The sequence below is a fragment of the Stegostoma tigrinum genome, chromosome 11 (assembly GCF_030684315.1).
Source record: "Stegostoma tigrinum isolate sSteTig4 chromosome 11, sSteTig4.hap1, whole genome shotgun sequence".
Taxonomy (NCBI): Eukaryota; Metazoa; Chordata; class Chondrichthyes; order Orectolobiformes; family Stegostomatidae; genus Stegostoma; species Stegostoma tigrinum.
Genome location: NC_081364.1, coordinates 16,900,721 through 16,923,528, shown reverse-complemented (window position 1 = coordinate 16,923,528; position 22,808 = coordinate 16,900,721). Strand labels below are relative to the sequence as shown.

The window sequence follows — 22,808 nt, the reverse complement described above, 5'->3', positions numbered from 1 at the left end:
GATATTGTTTTTGCCTTTCTAATAAGTCAGTTAAATCAATTCACCTGTCAAGCAGTAGAAGTTGGGTGGTTAGGAGTTTAGTCGGAATAGAACATAGAACAGTACAGCACAGAACAGGCCCTTCAGCCCACAATGTTGTGCCGACCATTGATCCTCATGTGTGCACCCTCAAATTTCTGTGACCATATGCATGTCCAGCAGTCTCTTAAATGACCTTGCTTCCACAACTGCTGCTGGCAACGCATTCCATGCTCTCTCAACTCCCTGTGTAAAGAACCCGCCTCTGACATCCCCTCTATACTTACCACCAACCAGCTTTAAACTATGACCCCTCGTGCTAGCCATTTCTGCCCTGGGAAATAGTCTCTGGCTATCAACTCTATCTATGCCTCTCATTATCTTGTATACCTCAATTAGGTCCCCTCTCCTCCTCCTTTTCTCCAATGAAAAGAGACCAAGCTCAGTCAACCTCTCTTCATAAGATAAGCCCTCCAGTCCAGGCAGCATCCTGGTAAACCTCCTCTGAACCCTCTCCAAAGCATCCACATCTTTCCTATAATACGGCGACCAGAACTGGACGCAGTATTCCAAGTGCGGTCTAACCAAAGCTTTATAGAGCTGCAACAAGATCTCACGACTCTTAAACTCAATCCCCCTGTTAATGAAAGCCAAAACACCATATGCTTTCTTAACAACCCTGTCCACTTGGGTGGCCATTTTAAGGGATCTATGTATCTGCACACCAAGATCCCTCTGTTCCTCCACACTGCCAAGAATCCTATCCTTAATCCTGTACTCAGCTTTCAAATTCGACCTTCCAAAATGCATCACCTCGCATTTATCCAGGTTGAACTCCATCTGCCACCTCTCAGCCCATCTCTGCATCCTGTCAATGTCCCACTGCAGCCTACAACAGCCCTCTATACTGTCAACGACACCTCCGACCTTTGTGTCGTCTGCAAACTTGCTGACCCATCCTTCAATCCCCTCATCCAAGTCATTAATAAAAATTACAAACAGTAGAGGCCCAACGACAGAGCCCTGTGGAACCCCACTCACCACTGACTTCCAGGCAGAATATTTTCCTTCTACTACCACTCGCTGTCTTCTGTTGGCCAGCTAATTCTGTATCCAAGCAGCTAAGTTCCCCTGTATCCCATTCCTCCTGACCTTCTGAATGAGCCTACCATGGGGAACCTTATCAAATGCCTTACTGAAGTCCATATACACCACATCCACAGCTCGACCCTCATCAACTTTTCTAGTCACATCCTCAAAAAAACTCAATAAGGTTTGTGAGGCATGACCTACCCCTCACAAAGCCGTGTTGACTGTATTTGATCAAGCCATGCTCCTCCAGATGGTCATAAATCCTATCCCTCAGAATCCTTTCTAACACCTTGCAGACGACAGACGTGAGACTTACTGGTCTGTAATTGCCGGGGATTTCCCTATTTCCTTTCTTGAAGAGAGGAATTACATTTTTCTCTCTCCAGTTGAATAGTTGAAGAAGTAGGAGCTATACCGTATAGATGAGATTGAACTTGGAAAGGACTGAACAAGAGGCAGAACGGGGGGAGAAAGATGAGAATTGGGGCTACCATAAAACTATATGAGCTCGTACTACCTTGAATTGAAATGGAAAGGGAAGAGCAGAGAGTTTTGAAGAAGCAACTTGTAGTGGAAAAGGAAAAAAACCTCTAGTGCTATCTTTGCCCTTAGTGATAACCCTAGATGGTGTACGGTTTGGCGGAGAAGACCGATTGAAGGTGACACATGTTCTGTCGCACTATGCTTAATTTGAGAGTTTAAAGTTTTGGCTACATCATGGAAACATCCAATTCTTAGTTACCAGGAATGTTTTACTCAACTTGCAGGCGCTACAATTGGAGGTGAAGGACTTGAGCAAATTGGTGATAATGCATTCATCATGTAAAGGTAAAGAATATCAAAATTTTAAAAACCATTAATTATAATTGAACTTTAAAACAAAATAAAATACTGCTGATGCTGAAAATCTGAAAATTAATAGAAAACTCTGGCAACACTGAGCAGGTCAGCCAGCATCCAGAGGGAAATGGAGTTAACATTTCAGTTTTAAAAACGAATTCGTGGGCCATGTGCGTCATCAGTTATTGACTGTTCCTAACTGCCTTTGCGAAGATAGTGATGAGTTGCCTCCTTGAACTGCTGCAGCCCACATGCTGTAGGTAGACTCTCAATTCAATTAAGGAGGGAATTCCAGGATTTTTGACCCGGCGACAGTGAAGGAATGGTGATCTATTTCCAAGTCAGATTGATGAGTAGCTTGGAGCGGTACGTCTATATAGCTGCTACCCTTGTCTTTCTAGATGGAATTGGTCATGGATTTAAATGGTTTTGTCTAAGGATCGTTGGCAAATTTCTACAATGCATTTTGTTAATAGTATATATTGTTGCTACTGAATGTCGGTGGTGCAGTGACTGAATATTTGTAGAAGTGGAGCCAGTCAAATTTAGCTGCTTTGTTCTGGATGGTGTTAAGCTTCTTGAGTGTTATTGGAGCTGCACTCATCCAGGCAAGTGGGGGGTATTTCATCACACTCCTGACTTGTGCCTGCATTGATGGTGGACAGGCTTTGCAGAGTCAGGAGATGAGGTACTTGCTACAGTATCTAGCCTCTGACCTGCCCTTGTAGCAACTCTGTTCTTGTGGTAAGTCCAATCCCATTGCAGGTCAGCAGTAACCCGAAGGATGTTGATAGTGGAGGGCTCCAGTGATGGTAACGCTACTGATTGCCAAGGGGCAATAGTTGGACTTCTGCCTGTCTCCAAGAGCATCTCTGAATTGATTAGAAAATATCTATCCTGAAGAAGTCCAGCAGAAATGTCCTGGAGCTGACATGAATGATGTCCAACCATTGCAGTGTCTTTTTTTTCCCTGATTCCCATTGAATCCAGTTTTGTCAGAGCCTGTCTGTCACAGTCTGTCAAATGCAACCTTGATATCAAGGTTGCGACTCTCACTTCACCTCTGGATCTCAGCAGTTTTGTCCACTTTGGAACTAACCTTATAATGAGGTCAGAAGCTGAAAGGCCCAAACTAGATGTCATTGAGCAGGTGCTGCTTGATAACATGTTGGTTGACACCTTCCATCTTTCTTGATCGAGAATAGACTAATGGATGGTAATTGGCTGGTTGGATTTGTCCTGTTTTTTTTGTGCACAGGACATACCTGGGCAATTTTCCGCACTGTCAGGTAGATGCCAGTTTCATAGCTGTATCAGAAAAGATTGGCTAAGTGTGCAGCAAGGGCTGAAGCACAAGTTTTCAGTACTATTGCATGAAGTTTTCTCGATCAAAAGCCTTGGCACTATTCAGTGCCTTCAACCATTTCTTGCTGGTGGCACAAATTGAATTGGCTGAAGCCTGGTGTCTGTGATGCTAAGGATGACTGGATGAAGCCAAAGACAGATCATCCTGCAACACTTCTGGCTGAAGATCGTTGCGAATGCTTCAGCCTTATCTTTTGAATGATGTGTGGGCCCTCTCATCATTGATAATGGAGATATTTGTGAAGTCGTCTCCTCCAGTAAGTTGTTTGATTTGTCCTCCACCATTCAGGACTATAGATGGCAAAACTGCAGAACTTAGATCTGATCTGTTGGTGGTGAGATTGCTTCACTCTGTCTCTTGTTTGCTGCTTATGCTGTTTGACATGCAAGTAATCCTGTTTGGTAGGTTCACCAGGTTGATGCCTCATTTTTGGTTGTGCCTGATGCTGCTCCTGGAATGTTAAAAGTTCATTTCCAGCATTTATTGTAGTTATGTTTTTAGTGATGAACTGTCTTTTAATAGTCTTTTAAGTTCACATCTGAACTAAAAAAAGCACAAAAATACATGTCATACTGAAGAAGAATTAGGCCATTTGGCTCATTGAGTCTGCTCTGCCATTCCATGAAGGCTGATATGCTTTTCAACACCATTCTCCTCCCTTCTCCTGTGACCCTTGATCCTCTGGCTGAAGAAATTCTTCCTTATCTCCGTTCTAAAGGGTTGTCCATTCACTCTGAGGCAGAGCCCTCTGGTCACAGTTTCTCCTACTAGGAGAAACATTGTCTCCATGTCCACTCAATTCAGACCCCTCCATATTCTGTAAGTTTCAATGAGATCCCTCTGCCTTATCTTTCTAAACTTCATCGAATACAGACTAGAGTTCTCAACCACTCCTCATATGACAGACCATGCATCCCCAGGAACATTTCTTGTACACTGCACATCCTCCAGTGCCTGCACATGCTTGGATATAGGGGTGAAAAATGCTGTTCATATCAAATCAGTTGTTTTACTCTAACTGTTGCATAATATATATTTACCTGCTATCCATGTCACTCTGCAAGTCCTAGGTATTTCATGTTCCCACTAAAAAGAATATGTCTTGCAGTTTCAAAGAACTTTTGTGCTGACCCTCTTTCCTTTCATTTAAGATTACATAGCACAAGGCACACTAACTATCATTAAATCATCCTGTCTTCTTTTAGACAGCTGCAGATGGTGTGAATAAATCACTTCCAATTTTAATGTCATCTTGTCACTCTCCTTTTTATCTACCCTAGTTTTCCTCCTTTTCTATTTCTTCTGGCCTCTCAAGTCTTGGTTTTCCTGCCCCAACCATCTTCTCCATCACCACGTCCTCATATTCTTGTTGGATATCTTTACAGCCATTAGTTTTTCTTGCTTGGTTTGTTTCAGTTTTTGCCTTTGTGCTCTCAAATTGCTGCTTTTTGAAATAATATCTTTTTGCTGTTAAAATGGTATTTTTGTAAGCTAAAAATTAAAGTCTTGCACAAATTCGTGGAAAGTAGCATTCAAGAAGTTTTCATTGGCTCCTGTGGAGGAGTGGCTCAGTGGTTATCACTGCTACCTCAGCGCCAGGGACCCAGGTTCGATTTCATATTCAGCTGACTGTTTGTGTGGAGATTGCACATTCGTCACGTGGGTTTCCTCTAAATGCTCCAGTTTTCTTCCTCAGTCCAAAGATTTGCAGTTTAGGTGGATTGTCCATAGTGTCCACGGATTTTCAGGCTAGGTGGATTAGCCATGGGAAATGCATGGTTCCAGGAGAGGCCATGGGGATGTGTCTGGACTGGATTCTGTTCAGATGCTCGGTGTGGCCTCGATGGGTTGAAAGGCCTGCTTTAATGCTGTTAGAATCACAGAATCCCATGTGGCATTTACTGCTAAGTATCTTTTTCTGTAGTAGGGAAATTGATATTAGAGGCTGCTTGTTGGTTTTCAATCACCCATGGTCAAACGTTGAATTGGTCAAAAGTCAAAGACACCATACTATAGTCCAACAGGTTTATTTGAAATCACAAGCTTTAGGAGTGCTGCCGCTTCATCAGATGAAGCGAAACAAGCGCCCAGGCACAGACTTTATAACTAGAGAGATCAAAGATCACGCAAATGGTGCGAGTGGAGTGCTGACAGGCCAAATAATAGGTCTCTGCAGGTGACGATGAGTGTCAGACGGTGTGAATGAAGTGTTAACAGCTGAATAACAAGTCAAGGGATGAAAAATAATCCGATTAATCGAGGCAGAGAGATTATTACAAAAAATTTAAAATGAGGTGTTGGAGACAAACCAAATGACTGGAACAACATGAGAGATATAAAGAGACGCATGCCCAGAGTCTTACCAAAGTAGCAAGTAATCCAAAATTGTACAAACTGATTAGGGTAGGGTAGACAGATCAGAACAAGTTATCAAGGTGATGTAAGGACAGTAAGGGAGATTTTGTACAACAGTATGGTGGGATCACATAGTTCGACATGAATCCACAATCACTGGTGAGGCAGTCTTCACAGCTATGGAACTTGGCTACCTGTTGCTAGTTGGCGATTCTGCATTGTTGATGATGAAGGGGGATAGAATCCCTACATATTGTTGTGTATCTTGAAGGGTGTCTTGGAGGACTGTTAAACAAAGATCGGTGGCTGCATATCCTTGACCACCTGAAGTGTTCCCCGGCTAGGAGGGAACTTTCCTGTCTGGCGATTATTGTACACTGTGCATTCCTTCATTGTCTTAGCATCTGCATGGTCTGACCACATACCATGCCTCAAGGCATCCTTGCCTGCAGTGTATGAGGTAGACGACAATGACTGAGTCACATAAGTGTGTATGTGGTGGGTGGTTTTCCCGTGTAATAATAGTATTGATAGAATCCCTATAGTGTGGAAACAGGCCCTTTTGGCCCAACGAGTCCACATCGAACCACAGAGCATCCCACCCAGAGCCATCCCCCAGTAACCCATCTAAATTACACACTATGGGCAATTTAGCATGGCAAATCTACCTAACCTGCATGTCTTTGGACTGTGGGAGGAAACTGGAGTACCTGGAGAAAACCTATGCAGCCACGGGGAGAGTGTGCAAACTCCACACACAGTCACCCAAAGATAGAATCGAACCCAGGCCCCTGGTGCTGTGAGGCAGCAGTGCGAACCATTGAGCTGCTGTGCCACCCATTGATCGTCTATTGATCTGGCATGTCTTGCAGAGGTTCCTTTGTCCTGATTTTTGGCACCGTCATCTTGATAACTTATGATCTCATACCTTAATTAGTTTGTATGGTTTTGGATTTGTTGTTACTTTGGTTTGTCTCCAGAACCATCTTATTTTTATTGTTTTGTAATTATCACTGCCTCAATTAATCAGGTTGTAGGTCATCCCTTCATTTGTTATTCAGCTGTTGATACCTCTCTGGCACCATCTGACACTCTTGATCACCTGCAGAGACCTATTATTCAGCTTGTGGACACTCCATTCACACTTCTTCTGTGCTCTTTTGATCTCTCTGGTTATAAAATCTGTGCCTGGTGCTGTCTTCACTTAACCTGGCGAAGGAGCAGCGCTTCTAAAGCTTGTGATTTCAAATAAATCTGTTGCACTATAATCTGGTGTCATGTGACTTTTGACCTGGTCCACCCTGGTCCAACACTGGCAACTCCACATCAAAGGGTGAAATGTTATGGGATACAACGTGTACACTGAACAAAATAGTGGTTAGGTCAGGCATGTTGGGCTTCTATGTTTTTTTTACTGCAGGTAACCTTGCTGCACAACTTTTAAATTACATGAAAATAACCCTCTGAAGAAATTGTCAATGCAGCAGGTCCTGTGGGGTTTTGGGTTGATGGTATTGTCCACTGTGATTGCAACATTTGCTGTACTCTTTGTAAACTGTTGGGCATCCAACTCCCTTAACTTGTTCAACATTAATAACTGAAGTTAAATGATCTGCATTTCCTTGTGGCTGTGTGTTTATGGAGGTAAATGTGATTTCCTTCCATTTTATGATCTACTATGAACATTTCAAAGTGCATATATCTTTGCTTTGCTTTGATGTCACACATTCTCTGCCCAAACTGCTGGAAGGAATGCAAGAATTAGGATCCACTGTGGGCATTGTTTTGGGGGAAAATGTCCTCTTTACCCCATTCCAACTCTTAAGCAATTTCTGTTTCTCAAAATGTTGCTTTGTATTAGTTAGCTGTTCATTAGAAACATAATCTTCATATCATTGTCAATGCTACCTGGAGAAATGTCTTGCTGCTTTTCTTGGTCTTGATTTTTCAGTAGCCTTGGAGATATGGAAGTAATTATTTCATTGAAGTTAATTCAAAGGCATTCTATTTTAAGGTGAAAGCTACTCCGATGCCCTTGCAACATTTTCACCAAAATATGTTTGTAGGGACATATCATTTTTAGAGTGTTATCAGCGCCTGGATTTCTGAATTTATTTTCCAAAAAAAGGGAAAACAATTCTGTTCATCTGATTTCATGTGCTTTAATTGAATTCCAGGAGAAAAGGCCGTACATCATCACCACAGACTGTTATGTGGAATAAACCTTACTTGCTGAATCAACTGGAAGATCGGTTCTTACAGCACAGTATGCCTGATGCGAGGCCATCGTTCTACCAATCTGAAAATAGCTTTTTGACAACAGGAAGTAGCAGCCCCTTGGCTGTTCCTGAAAGAAGGTTGGTCCATTTTCACCGTCCACCGAGGATATATCGGGTAATGGTTACTTGCATACATGCCTAACTTCTGGGTTGAAGTATGCTATTGCTTTTCAAAAGCTAACAAACTATGAAAGCGTTTTGATAGGGGAAAAGAAAATCCCCTTGGTGCAGAATAGCACGGTTAACCTCGTTACTAACAATTGCAGCATTAATGGAACATCTGAATGTGAATGAAATATACCTGAAAAGATTAACCTCAACTGTGTGCATTGACATGTAAACTGACTAGGTTCAAAGCTTTTAACACCCTTAGAGTTTGAATGAGCATGTGAGTTATATAACCTTTATTGACAACTCTAGTGTTCTACACTGCTAGCTTGATCTCAGTTATTGTTAATTCTCGTTTTGTCACCACAACCCCACAGAGAAGCTTGCAGATTTTTGCCTCGATGCATACAGATATCAGATTTAGGATGGATTTTAAAGTGTTTTAAAGAATTATATAGACTATTTTCTGAAATACCATCACCTTTATATTGGCAACTTTTGAAAGTTGCAGTGTTGACTGCTGATTGCTGCTCCTGGTTTCTACCACCCAGCAACTGAGCATGTTGAAGATCCAACATAATTGTTGTAGAACACTGATTGAGATGACTCACCTTTTAGTTGGCAGTTTGGCTGATCAATTTATGGTGCATGTTCTGAATGATTATCATGTTTAGACAGAGGGCTAGCATGAATAATGCACTGAATGTGATTTGAATGTTATAACTGTGCTGTAGAATCACATGCAGTGGGGACTTACTTTGAAAATCTGTGAAGGAAAACCATCTGATAGTTCTGGAAGTATTGCTAACATATTTCTTCCTCAATAGTAACTTTTGTGGCTTCTCTTGGTTTCCTCCATTCCTCTAACTCTTTAGTGTCTTGCTGTGGTTATTTTCTAAACTCATCATTAGTATGGCCCGATGTTGTTTTTTCTTCGGATGTATTATTTCATCAATTATTACCCACTTTACAGTTGAAAAAGTTGTAAGTTAATGTAGATAAATACTTGTACAATGGGACATTATTAAAACTCTCTTTTTTACTATCCTTGTTTCTACCAACAAAGAGATAATGTGACCTCCAAATGTTTATCTCCCTGCTCCCTCAATTTTAGGTTTCCACTGTCCCTAGGGCACCACCTTTCAAAAGGACCAATTAATGAATTGTACCATAAGGAGCAACAAATATCATCTGCAAAAGTTTCTTGTCCTTTGTGTTTACTGGAGATGTTGATGCAGAATACGTCTACTAGCATCTGATGTCCATCACAAGTGCATGCCCTTGCACGACTGAGGAAACTGACAAATTTAAATATCATCTGTTAGGTTCAAAGACTTTAACCAAAAAGGAATTTGGAAAATGGAGTGGAAAACTTCCTTCTTGTCAGCATGCTTTTCAGATCTCTTGAAGAGGATTTCATGATTCCTACAAGCATTGATTTTGATTTCGTATTGGCCTTGCATAATCCAGTTACAGTTGACATTGAGAGCCTTGGTTACAAAATTTATTCCTATTACCATCTAATGAAATTAGATGTACGGTGATGTCTGAGATTTTAATTTTCATTGAAATTTAATCCATGAATGTTATATAGAAGGTTATTCCTATTTATGACAACATAGTTTTATAACTGCTTCCAACAGTAGCCTTTAACTTGTAGAAGCACTCAGGTGTTGTTGTACATAATGACTTAATGTCCATTTGGAATGGAGAAGAAAGTGGCCTCACGGTAAAGAAGAAACCAAATGAGAAGCTCTTTCATAACTATGGAGTATGTGGGTTAACCATGTAAAGTTTTATATTAAAAGAAAATACATCAGCACAAAAGGCCAGCTGTGCTCATTTTATATTTCACTGTCTTCCTGTGCAGCTCCACAGAGTATTCCCATTCTTCATCCTCTTCCACGGATTATGGCAGCTGGCAGATCGTGTCTGGCTGTGGCAGTATTCATGACCAGTCTGTAGTTACCAATGACTCACCCCTCCCCTTCAGTGTACAAGATGATGGAGCCAATGGAAGACTGTGAGTGTTGCTGACATTATGCAACTTTTACCTCAGAATTATTTAGTCCTGTTATAGGTGTCATCCTCTCTCTATCCATCTGTTGTCCCTCTCATCCACCTTAGGCCCTGTATACATTTTGCACAATTCTTTAAGCAGCAAGCTTCCATTTTTAGCTCGAGCTCAGTACAAACATGGATCTTCTCCAAAAAGAAGGAATAGTTGCAAACAACCAAGTAGCATGTCTCTTGCATTTCTCAGAGAAACCAATTTATAACAGTATTCGATAACCTGTAAGACATCACTAGTTTTGAGATACCTCCAGAAGTGGAAGAAATTAAATTTGCAATTATAGGGCAGTTGTAAGTAAAGTTACCAAAAATGATATCAAGAAAGCAAATGCTCACTTGTTTGTCTGCGGATCTTTTGGTGAAGCCATCTTTGTATTTCAGACATTTATACCAGATTTTAAATATACAAGGCTCTCAATAAGCAATAAGTACATTGTGGGTTGGGAGGAAGAAAGAAGAATAAAGCTAAAAATGAGCAGGCTATGAGGTGGATTTTTGTGCTGATCTTTGTTGCGGTCTGAAAGCAAATGGTTGTGACCCCTTGCAGTCAATAAAAGAAATCATTTATGCTTAAATAGCTGCCAGAATTGAAACCAGCAAATAAAGGCAACTTGCAGTGAGAGCAGCAATAATTCCCATATCCATCATCCTTCAAGCAGTGAACCGTTGCTGACACTGTCAATGAATGTCTAAAAAAACTTGTTGATGAAAGAATGAATCCTTTATGGAAAATGATCATCCAACAGCCACAATATGCCTTCAATGCACCTGTTCAAATAAGATTTTCAATTTCACTGAACCTAGTATGAGAGAGAGAAAGATTGGGTTAATAATGTGACTGGCATGAATGGTTTTGAGAGGAATATGAAAAGTTTTTGCCTTTTTAATTAAAAGTTTTGTGACTGAACAGGATCGTGGTGTTTGTTGATGTTTATTGTACCTCGGGTTACCTGCACATCTAAGACAAAGTTATTTTAAGTATGAATACTTCTGGTGTTTGTGAATTATTTACTTGCAAGGGATAGATGTAAAAAACAACTTGTAAATACCTCTAACCAATGGGGAAAATAAATCCCAATGATTTAGACCATATTTTGTAGAAGTGAATCAAATCCTGTGACATTTGTGCACACTTGCATTTCTAGCTCGAAGGTGAAATGTATAAACTCAGATTTCAAATTGACCTGCCAGTAGTGTCATATCGCTTTTTCTTCTCATTGATTTATTTTATGTTCCAGATTTGTCTGTCTTTTGGCCGGGGTGGGGGGGGGGGGGGGGGGGAGTGGAGGAGGTGTGGGGAAGGTGTGACAGCTTTGAGCAGTTGGAATGCAACTTTCTTTACTTTCAAACTTGGGTTGTTGTGCCAGTTAACGAAGACTGCTCATTTTTGTTCCGGGATCACATGCTTCTGCATAGTTTTTGTTACATTAGACCTGGTAAACAAGCCTGTTGGAGTGTAGAAAGATGTTTTGTACACCTGGCTTAATTTGATCCCAACGTTCTGAGTTGGCTGTCAGATTTTTCAGATTGGTTTTAAGCAGCTTTTGTCAGGCCCCTTAAGGGCTGAGACTTTTATCATCTTCCTCTTGGAGTTTTGGTTCTTGTAATGTCTTTGCATTAAGTAGATGATCTGTCCAGCAGATACCAGTCAACATGGCTACAGACATTGTTTAGATCTTTGACTTGAACAATGACATTATGTCGGAGATGCCAGTGCTTTGTTCTAGGATTGCCCATATGTGGTTTTATATTTGCCCTTCTAATGGAAGCTTTTTTTTAATGATGCTCAAGAGAATACAAGTTACATTGGCTTCCCCAAGCTGCTGCTGCTGCTTCCCAACAGTTCCTCTGCAGATATTAGAGTTAAAACCAAACCTGGATTAAAAGTCTCCCAGTTGAATGATTTTTTGGGATGGCAGTGAGAACTTCAAAGTCTGAAGAACTTATTTTTAACATTTGTCATCCAAGTCAGAGGTTCAGGAATAAGCACTGATGACTTTGGCATATTAGTTATAACTTAGCAGGTTTGGTGTCCTGAGTCTTTCGTTTATACATTTGGGATGTTCTGACAGCGCATCCAAGAACATATTCTGGAGACCAACACGAACTTCTTGGATTTGAGGGTTTCTGTCAGTTGTATATTTCCAGTATAAGTTGTTTCCCCACACCTTATTCCTTCAACTATTTCCACACACTTCCCCTAGGAAAGCAAGTCATATTGAGTACAGTGATGACAATTTGGAGTCTTGATGTTTCGTGGTATAGTTTGCAGTTGTTTTCAGATGGTCTCTCCTGGGATTATCCATGGGTGTTCTAAGTCTGCGAGTTGAAAAATGTGAAGTTTTCTTTCTGTGAACACAACTTTTCTGCTGGGTGCACTAGAGACCCAGGAATCCAACAATATACTGAACGTGAAGTCATGCAAAGTTTTTTGAAGCGACCACCTATGAAAGACTAAGGTCAAATGGACATAGTCCTCTCCATTAGGAGGATGGAATCTGTCATCTTGAGGATTATGCCATTTGGCAACCCTGGAAAGAACATTTTCAACAATTTCTCAACCATGAATCAATGGTGGTGGCTGATGCTGTTTAGGCTATCCATTGAAAACCTCCGGTGAAATCCTATAGATGGGCCATCGTCAATGGGAGGGCTACAACAAACAATCAAATGGATGAAAAACAGTGTGTATGATGGTATTCCGTGTGAGGTTTTCAAAACTGAGTTTTTGCACACGTTAAGATGCAATGCAGTCATCCTGCATATTTGGGAGGAAACACAACTCTCCTCCCTATGCTTCCAATTTCAAGAATGCAACATTTGTAACTATTTTCAGTGGAAACTACTGCTTGTAGCAGGGGAAGACCTGATGTGCTTTCTTTTAAATTTCCTGCTTCCTGTGGCTGAAGGAAACCTTGTCTGTGTCAGGGTCTCTTAAACCTTCCACGGAAACCTCTGACATTATCTTTGTCTTTGAAACCAAGTAAATCCAAGAAAGGTATCCAACACAGCAGAAGTAACTCTGCATAGCACTTGTTGCTCTGACCATGGGATTTGATTCAGTAAGATATGGAGATTGTTCTCCAGCAATTTTGATGTTGAAGAAATTACATTCTGCAGCTGCCTCATGATGATGATACTACTGCAACTATCGTTAGTGGGTCTGAAACATACTTTCAAAATTCAGAAGGTTGTGTGATGGCCTCTTTTATTCTATTTACTGTCTAACCGACTGGGGTAACTGACCTCACCAAAGAACGACTGCTATCTGGTGTGAGTATTATATCCAGCCTGAATTGAAAATTCATTTAACCTTGGTCATCTGCATGCCAAAATTAAACTGAGCAGTAGACATGACCTATAACATACAGATGATTGCAGTGTCATTCTTCATTCTGCATCAGACTTGCAAGCTGCCCTCCATTTCTTCAAATCTACATGCAAGAGACTCAGCTTGCTCTTGAACTTAGCAAAACTAAGCGTATTTTTTAACAAAGACCTGGTTAGTTAAATATTCCACTTCCCATATGTGTTGAAAGGCGAGCCGGTGTCCATGTCAAGAACCTTCCATACCTTGGAATGCACCTCCTGTCAAAAGGAAATCAAACATTGGATCAGTTGCACCAGCTTGGCCTTTTACAAACTATGGCAGTGAGTGTTGATGATAAAGACAACAAGTCAACAGAAGGCCAAGTGTAGAGAGCATTTGTTATTGCTGGCTGCGTGTCTTGACTGCGGTACACCTGTTAGATAAATACCACTAGCTGCATTCTGTGGAATTGCTGGGAGGACAGTTGAACAAAAGGTAGTGTTCTACTTGAACACAGCTCTGCAAGCATTTGGGCAAAACATCTGGTAAACCAACTGATGGACTGAATGCAGCATTTGGTTGGCTGAACTTACAGGTCATTTATTCTCATCTCTTAAATGCCAACTTTCCACTGGTAGATGAAGAATCTGCTAATCTGAAACATTCCTTTATGTGCAGCAGCATTGACATTAACTGGGAAGCACTTGCTACAAATCATTTAGCTACATCATGCTTTGTGTTCAGTTATTTTAATGAGGCAAAGCAGAGGAAGAGAAGGAAAGAAAATTAAATACTAGAATCCAAATTCCGCTAACTTGTAGGGTGTTCCACCTCGTGAATCCAAAGATCTTCAGGTTGAGAATTGGCCTCTTCAGTCTTGCACAGACTCTCCACAGGAACAAGTACAAAATACAGGAAGTTGGGTAGTATACAGGGTAAGTTACAATCCTAATTTCAATCCAGGCTCTAGATTCATGAATGAATGTCAACTCTCCTAACAGGCCGTTAAGTATTCTGTGTGAAATTACTTTCAGTATTATCTGCTTAACTTCAACAAGCTGAAGATCCAGAAATTGCTACCAAATTTGCACTTGCACACAAGTCATCTTACTGTGTGATGTGAGAAGGTATACAGGCATACTGCACAATTAGGAAAAGCTGAAAATAGCTTCCCACAGAGTTGACATGGCATCTATGAAGTTTACAGCATTTTTTTAAAAAACCTGGAATATAGGCATGGTGATGTGATGATGATGAGTGTGACTGAGAGATGGTTTTGTTATAAATAAGGCTGCAGATGTAGCCTTGTAATTCTGAGTACTTTTATTGCTGTAATCCAGCAGATTTTGCAGCATCTGTGGATTTAGAAGTTATTGAAGTGGAATCAAAGTTCTGAAAGGAGTTTGAGTGCTGAAGGCATCAGACTTCCCATTAAGTGCCCATCCCCAAGTTGTCATTTTTTTTTGAAACCTATTGTTATTGAGTATAAATCAAGTTTTTAAAAATCAAATAATATTCAGGATCACTTTAACTCTACTCCAGCTGCAGTCATTTTGCAACTGAAGAAGGGAATATTCAAATGAAGCCAATTAATGAATTCACACTAACTACCAATTCCTTTCAACTTTTTGCTAAAATGTAAAGAATGTAATCAACCTTGGTGGGGTGGGGGAGTGGGGCAACAAAAAAAAATCACATTGTCAGTAAGATTACTGACTGGCATGCTATAGTACTTACACTTGGGGGAAATTGGCTTTCACCTTTTTAGTGTATTATTTACCTGGGGACTGAGGCTGATTATAATTTTTTTCACTTTAAGTTTGTGCATGAAGTACAGGGGGAGAAAGGAATGTCTGGTTCTATTCTTGCCCTCCATCCAAACCAGTGCATCCCAAGAGCTGGCACACTTGAAGTTCGACACTCTGATTTAGATAATCTCCAATTTACCATTGATTCTGATTTATTTTCTTTAGAGCAGGCACTGCCAGCTTAATGGAATGGCCGTTGGCTTGTATGTGCCATTGGGAAGTAATTTATTTTGAAAGAACCCGAGTGAAATGCTCCCTGGATTATTTTCAATACAAATGATGATAGAGAATAATGGGCATTTAGTAATTAAAATTGAGTGATTTGGTCTCAATGGAATTTCAAATTTACAAAAGAAATACAATTTATTTTGCAGACATCAACACATCCCAGAACGCAGGGCCAAGCTGGAGGAAGTCCGAGCCATATTCTTGTCTGCATACAGTGCAACTGTGGGCCTCAGATCTGTGTCATCCAGTCCGTCCTCATCCATTGGTGGACTTCTAGAACAATTTGCACGTGGAGTTGGGCTGAGAGGCACAAACAGCATTGTCTGACACAGCTGGCATTTTTTTAAAGTATAGGTATGGATCACTGTGCAGATATTAACTGTGACAATGCCAAAGATGGACTTGTGAATTTGTTTTCCTACTTGATTTATTTCACTTTTTGACCTTGGATTGTATTCAGTTTTTTTTCTCCTCCTGGAATTTATTTCTGGAAGGTGGAGAAATGTTCACTGTCCCCCATCCCACTTCTCTTCCACAAACATCCAAAATATTAGTGAAAGGAAGTAAAAGTACAGGTTCAGTCTTTGGTACAGGATTATTTATTCATGGGATACCTTTGCCTCTGTGTTTAAATTGGAAAATTTTTAAAAACTTGTCATTGATTATTTTCAAGTTAGAAATCCCATAATAGGAGGCAATGGGAAGTGGTGGTGAATGCGTCCAGTGACATTTTTTTAATCTTTCAAAAACTGCTGTCATTGTTAGTGTACTCCAGTCTACAGTTATCTGACTGAATAGAGGAGTTTTGTCTTGCAACTTCCTTTTAAGGCTGCTTTTCAAGTTGGCTGAGTGTGATGAAATCAGTTTTTTTTTAAAGAGCTAGTACTGCAATAGGGTCGTTAAAAATCTTGCAACATTTCAACACGGTTAATTTCCTTCTTACAAGTGTGTGTCTTATTATGGTGTACTCTTGTTGATATAGTGGGATAATGTGTCTGGCGTAGTGTCAATCCTAATTAAGCTAACTTATAGAAAGGAGGAAGAGAGAAATGGTCAAATCAAATCTGAGAGAATTAAATGGAGTAGCAACTTACTCAAACGACTTGAGTGACCACCAAAGCAAGTTACCTGGTGAGTACAGGAACTAACCACTGCTGTTTTTTTTGATAGATTAACTACTGCCGCTAATAAAGCTGTCAATAGTAAATGATTTGGCTTCAGTAAGATTCTGTTAGATTCTAACAACTTTTGTTCAACAAATGAATAATGTTTGTCTGTTTAAGTAAGAATACAATAGTAAGATGGTTTGTTGTTGTTAGCTGATCTAACTTAATTCAGCGTTAGACTTATTTTCTAAAGATTGTATCTATTTTTTAATATGGCATTTAACCTGCTTGTGAAATTTTGGATAATATTTTTGTAACACTTCAAAAAATGTATTTATTTTAAACATCTGTTTTTCTCTTAAAATGGAACTGATCTTCTCCGGGTTACCGCTATTCAAATTTCACAACATTTATTTTGTTGCCATTGAAGATTAAGCGAGGGGAGAGCTTTGTATTGCATCACTTGAATTGCAGATCTTGGAATTTAAATTTCATGCTTCAGATCTTTGTAGGAGGAAGACAATTCAGTAGTTTAATGGCAAATGACCTTATTGTTTCTGTCAAGCTGTTGACTCTTGGATCAGCATTGAACTCTTAACATGGAAGAGCGTAAGAAAGGTCAAGGGTGAGAAAAGACTGCAAAGTCCATCAAATTTCACTCCTCCAATGCCACAATTCTCCCATTATGTCCAGCTGCATTTTGAATGCCTCATTTTTTTTGCCTACCCTAGGTAGCAAACTTCCCAAACATTTCTCTCTGAGTGAAGAATAGCAACTGAATAATTGTTTCAAACTTGACTTTCACTAATTTAAATCCATCTCATCAGCTTAACTTTGAGTAGTGGATATGTGTTTGCCTTATCTGTGGTATTTTAACCCCCCTTTGGATATCCTCTGCTCCCTCACCAACACAGCCACTACTACTTTTCTGGAATCACTTTTAGGATTAGAACAGGTTTTTGTTTATTCTGTATTTAAAAACTGTGAAGAGGATGTGGTAGCACCTATGAAGAAATAAAACAATGCCTTGACTGTAGATCCCTAAGTTCTGACTGTAAATGAAAGTGCATATACCTAAAATGTTAACTGCCTTATATCACTTCAGCTGCTGGCGAGCCTGTTGTACATTTCGAACATTTTCTGTTTTTATTTTAGATTTCTAGAGCTTGGTAATTTTTTTTAAAAAGTCCTTCCTGCACTTGTATATGCTTTCCACTTCATTCCTACCCCCTCAAAACTGGCCATAAACTTAAACAGTACACTGTATTGTACACAGTAATACATTATTTTTAGTAAGTGTTGATTAGCCAGTTCAAACAGGCCATAGTTTGTAAGTTTTAAAAAAAAAAGTTAAACTGACATTTTTAATCATTGATGTGAATGGAGATTCATCTGGTTAGGTTATGTGCATGGCACATTTTGACTATATCTTTATATTTATACTTGTAAAGAAATTGCCATGCCCAGCAAAAATCCTCTCCAGAGGAGAATTAAAGATCCTTAAATCTTGTGTCCAGGTTTCAGATGGGAGATTTAACCATCTGTTTGTTAGATAATTAAGCACTTTTCTGACTTAGTTGTAGCCAATCTTAGCCCCCGTTCTGTTCGATTTTTTTTGCACTGGTATTTTTGTTAGCCTGCCCAGCTTGTATATCATTGCTAATGCACAGAATCTCTCTTGAGCAAGACTATTTACTCTTGGTGCTTGCTTATGATAAATATAAATCCCAAGAAGGTGTAACATGAACCCCTCATTGGTCCGATTTTTAAAGGATGTGTTGCCTGAAAACAATTAAATTTATTTTTGTCTAACCCTTGTTTGCACGAAGATGTCTAAAGTTTGATTTGTAGTTTGGATAACTTGGGGAATTCAGCAAACAATGGAAATCCTTCATTAGTTGCAGTATCACCCCACCACGCGCACATGTACACACCAGCCCTAAAGTGTAATTTGGTTGTTTTTTTTTAACAGTTCCAATAAGCTATTTATCTGAGATGAATTCACTGAAGCTTTTTTTCTTACGTTAGGTTTGCATTCCATTTCTTAGTGGTGCACACAATCTCTTAAAGGGTTGCCTTATTTTCCCCTGTGGACTGAAGATGTCTTTGTGGTCAAAATTCTGGAGATTAAACTCAAAGTTGCTCTCCCCTCCCTCCCCATCAGCAAAAAAGGGCTATAAATGTATGGCTTGTAATGTAAGATGGCTAGAAATTTGGCATCATTTTGAGTTGCCAGATTGACCTTTGTATTGACTATTTGATGACCAAGATTATTGATGAGGAATCTGATGTATTGCTGGAATGAGAGATTCCCATCAGCTAAAAGCATTCTATTAGAATTGGTCTACTGCCTTTAAAACACAGGGATAGTGTGACCTAGGCTAATTGAGAGAGAACTGGGCAAAGCGCTTTACTTTGGATTAGAATTTGGCTGAAAGAACAGTAGGAGTTATTGAACCATGAGACACTAAGCCAGCAGCATGTACTATAAATGTGTGAAACCTACTTGGTAGGAGGAGGAAAATGATGTTGAAGAGTGGACTATCTCTTTAAAGTTGTCCTTTTTTTTTCCTCAGGTTTTAAAATTTTAAAGCTGCAATGTCATATTTGATTTTTAATCCAACCTTGAAAACAGCAATTAACATATGGGCAAAAAGTGCTTCTGAAAACTCTTTTGTGAATAAAGCCATATTATCAAGCATGAGGGGTGTACTTTCTAATCTTGCCATGTAGATCTAGAGTAATGTAATCACTTAGTCGTGCGATCAGTTTTGTGCAAGCAATTTTGTGGTTAAAATGAAACATTTTTTTAATCCCTTAGAACGAGTGATTTGACTCCACAAGCGGTTTGCTGCACAATAGATACAGCATTTGCTGCAGGAGTGATTTTAAACATCAAATCTATCTGGAAGGTCATTCCTCCAAGAACTTGGATAATGTTCCTTTATATTTGCAATCTTGCATATAAACAATTTTGGTCAATACTTTCAAAATACTCTTGTGAAAAAAAAACTGCACGATATCCATATAAAAGGTATTTGACTAAATGGAAATTATTACAGAAAATTATTTTGAATTGTTAAATTGAAACTAGTATTGTAAAACTGGGTTCAAAATGCTTCTTGAACTCCTTAGCTGTACATTGTTAATGTTTCATTCTAGAAGTTAAGAATCAGGTAGACTATTCTTTAAAGGTGAAGCTTATAGGATGTATAAAGGTATGACTGAATAGTAGAATGCCAACCTCTGCTTCTTTCAAATATTGGGATTATGTATGTTGTTACAATTGCTTGCTTTTGGTAGTAATAGTGAAGGACATGCAGTTCATTTGAAAAGAAAGTTTGTCTGTGTTATTAGTTTTTCTCAGCAACGCTTTGCCATTTCTTCACCCATTTTAAACCAAGACTACAAGGATGGTCTGAATCAAGACAGCCATTTAACTGGGTCAATTCGTGGAGGCTGATCTAGAGCATCTTCAGGAATCTATTGACTTGATGTTTTGTTTGGATTGCTGACCCTAGTGAATTGTACAGTTTCAATTTTCTTATCACTTTACTGATCTTGTGCAAAATGTTCTAGTATACAGTCAGAAATAACAACTTGTTCAACTTGATTTGGTCAGTGAATTGAGGCCTTATTTCCCCTTTCTTGCTGGATCATTCAACTATCTTGAGCAACATTTCCAAAATGACATTAAGGTAATTTGTGTTTATGAAGCAGGAACTCCTTTAAAGAAATTTGTTGAAGGAATATTCTGTACTCTGAGTGAAAATATGACTTAAAATTTCACGATTAATGTTCCATGAAGTGCAAAATCTTGCAACATGGCAAATTACTGTAGTGGTTCTTCAGGACTTCTTGAACTTGTTCCAGGCATTCTCTGCGTATCTATAAAATGTTTCAACTCGGATACAAATAATAAAACTTGTAATCTTGATCAAATGCTTGCCGCATACTTTGTACGTCTATTGAATGTGTCTCAGTCAAAGGTGTGCTTAAATACAGTACTATTATCAATTCTTTGTCATAAACTTAATTCAGACACCAGGATGAAACTACAAAATCATTTAAAAGATTGCATATAGTATGCAGATCCTGTCCACGTTCAATTAATTGAAGTTGCATGATTTATTAATGTCTCACATATTTTATTTTCACAGCTGCAAGTGAACCAGTTTGTGTTTCATTTCTATTCAGAGAATTCCCACTGTGTGGAAACAGGCTCTTCTGCCCAATAAGTCCACACCAACCCTCCGCAGAGCATCTTACCCAGGCCCATCCTGCTACCCTTTCCCTGTAACCCTGAATTTCCCATGGCTAACGCACTTACACCTCCCTGAAAACTGTGGGCAATTTAGCATGGTCAGTCCACTTAGCCTGCACATCTTTGCACCATGGGAGGAAACCGGAACACTTCGTGGAAACCCACACAGGCATGGGGAGAATGTGCAAACTCTACGTGGGCAGTCACTCAAGGGTGGGATCGAACCCAGGTCCCTGGCACTGAGAGGCAGCAGTGCTAACCACAGCCACCACACTGCTGTTCTTGACGTTGCTTGTAGATTCTAAATTGGCACATCATTGAAACATAGAAAAAAGGCGAAGTAAGCCACTCGTCCCTTTGATCCTGCTCAGCTGATCATCCACCTCTAGTCTGTTCTGCATATCCCTTGATCCAATCCTTTGATCTGCTGAGACCGAAATGCTATATCCAACTCCTTGAAATCATACAATGTTTTCATCTCAACTGCTTTACCAGCCTCTGGGTGAAGAAAATCCTCCTTATCTCATTCCTAAATGATTTATCCCATATCCTTAGTGTGACCCCACAATTGGGAACATCCTGCATCAACCTTCTAGTCCTGTTAGAATTTTTAGGTTTCTGTGACATACCCCTCAACCTGCTGAACGCCAGCAACTATAATCTGAACCGATTCAACCTCTCCTCTAGTGTCAGTCCCAGCATCTCAGGAATCAGTCTGGTAAGCTCTCGCTAGACTACCCCCTATAGCAAGAACGTTGTTCCTCAGGTAAGGAGATCAAAACTGCATATAATAGTCCAGGTATGGTCCTATACAATTGCAGCAAGACATCCCTGCTCTTGTAAAATTCTTGTTAATGAAGGCCAACAAACCACTTGCCTTCGTGTTAGTGTAGACTTCGAAACTTTATTAACGGTTTCTGGATTGAAAGAATTGGTTTTTGTGAAAACCTTTCGTCCCCTTGTAGGTGACATGTTAAGTGCTGTTTAGCCTCATTGAAGCGCTGATCTCCTGTTCCATTCTGAATTTGTGTGGTCTGGTCTGTTAGGGTGGGTAGTTCTGTTTTGGTTTTGCTCCATAGTAGTACGTAGGTTTCATGTGAGAAGCAAATACATAGAACAGGTGGGCAAGAAACTCACCACCGGGATACACTAACATCAACTCACAGCAAAACAGCATGACCAACTCTATCGTTTCCATTCACTCTGACAAAGAAGGACATCAGTTTAACTAGGACAAGCAAAACAAAGACAAACATGAGAATTCCTAGAAACCTAGTTTTCAACTACCATAAACTTGTTGAAATAGACCCCATATACGTACCATCGTGGAGCAAAACCAGAAACTCAACTACCCATCGTAACGGATCAGAGTATATAAATTCAGAATGAAACAGAATAATAGCACTTCAGTGGAGGTTAGACAGCACTGAAGATGCCCCCTAGAAGGGGGATGAAACATTTGCACAAAAACTAGTCATTTCAGTGACCCAATCAAACACCCAGAACTACAGATCTTCGTTAAAACGGTAAATCTTCCTGGAATAAACTTGCCTGAGATAAAAGAGTAAACTGGTATAAAGGAATTAAGGACAGAACGCTAATTAACCACCCCTGGGAAGAAGGAGTGGAAGCAACATCAGCTCTTTCCTGGGAGATGGGACATAACGTTGCTTGATAACCTGCTGCCCTGTGATAAATGGACAATTAGATTGCTTGCAAGAAGGGATATCCTGATGTAAAGGGGTTAATTGCAGGAAAATTTGCGTTTTTAAATCGACTGCTGGCACTGAATGCAAGAGATCAGAGGAGCTGTCTGATAAGAAGGCAAGCTACAGACTTGAGGACTGCAGAAGTGTAATTAATGTTGGGGCTAAAAGAATCTAAAGGATCATCAATAAGGTCACAGCGCAAACTTTAAAGACAGGAAGTAGTATAAGAATTCAACTCCAGAACTTTGAAGA

At 39.8% G+C, this 22,808-nt stretch overlaps 2 protein-coding genes across 6 annotated transcripts in view; both read left to right on the top strand.

Moving 5' to 3' along the window:
* Positions 1-20,525, top strand: part of mtmr14 (myotubularin related protein 14) — a 73,522-nt gene extending 52,997 nt beyond the window's left edge. For 3 of the 5 annotated variants that reach the window (XM_048548081.2, XM_048548080.2, XM_048548079.2), the window contains exons 17-19: positions 7,849-8,028; positions 9,929-10,081; positions 15,624-20,525. In XM_048548081.2, the coding sequence (XP_048404038.1) occupies positions 7,849-8,028; positions 9,929-10,081; positions 15,624-15,804 (514 nt within the window). In that variant the 3' untranslated portion in view covers positions 15,805-20,525. The remainder of the gene's footprint in view (positions 1-7,848; positions 8,029-9,928; positions 10,082-15,623) is intronic. The other 2 variants (XM_048548083.2, XM_048548082.2) reach the window with 1 other exon arrangement.
* Positions 16,495-22,808, top strand: part of LOC125460536 (copine-9-like) — a 428,858-nt gene continuing 422,544 nt past the window's right edge. The window contains exon 1 of the mRNA XM_059649788.1: positions 16,495-16,608. Coding sequence (XP_059505771.1) covers positions 16,527-16,608 — 82 coding nt within the window. The 5' untranslated portion in view covers positions 16,495-16,526. The remainder of the gene's footprint in view (positions 16,609-22,808) is intronic.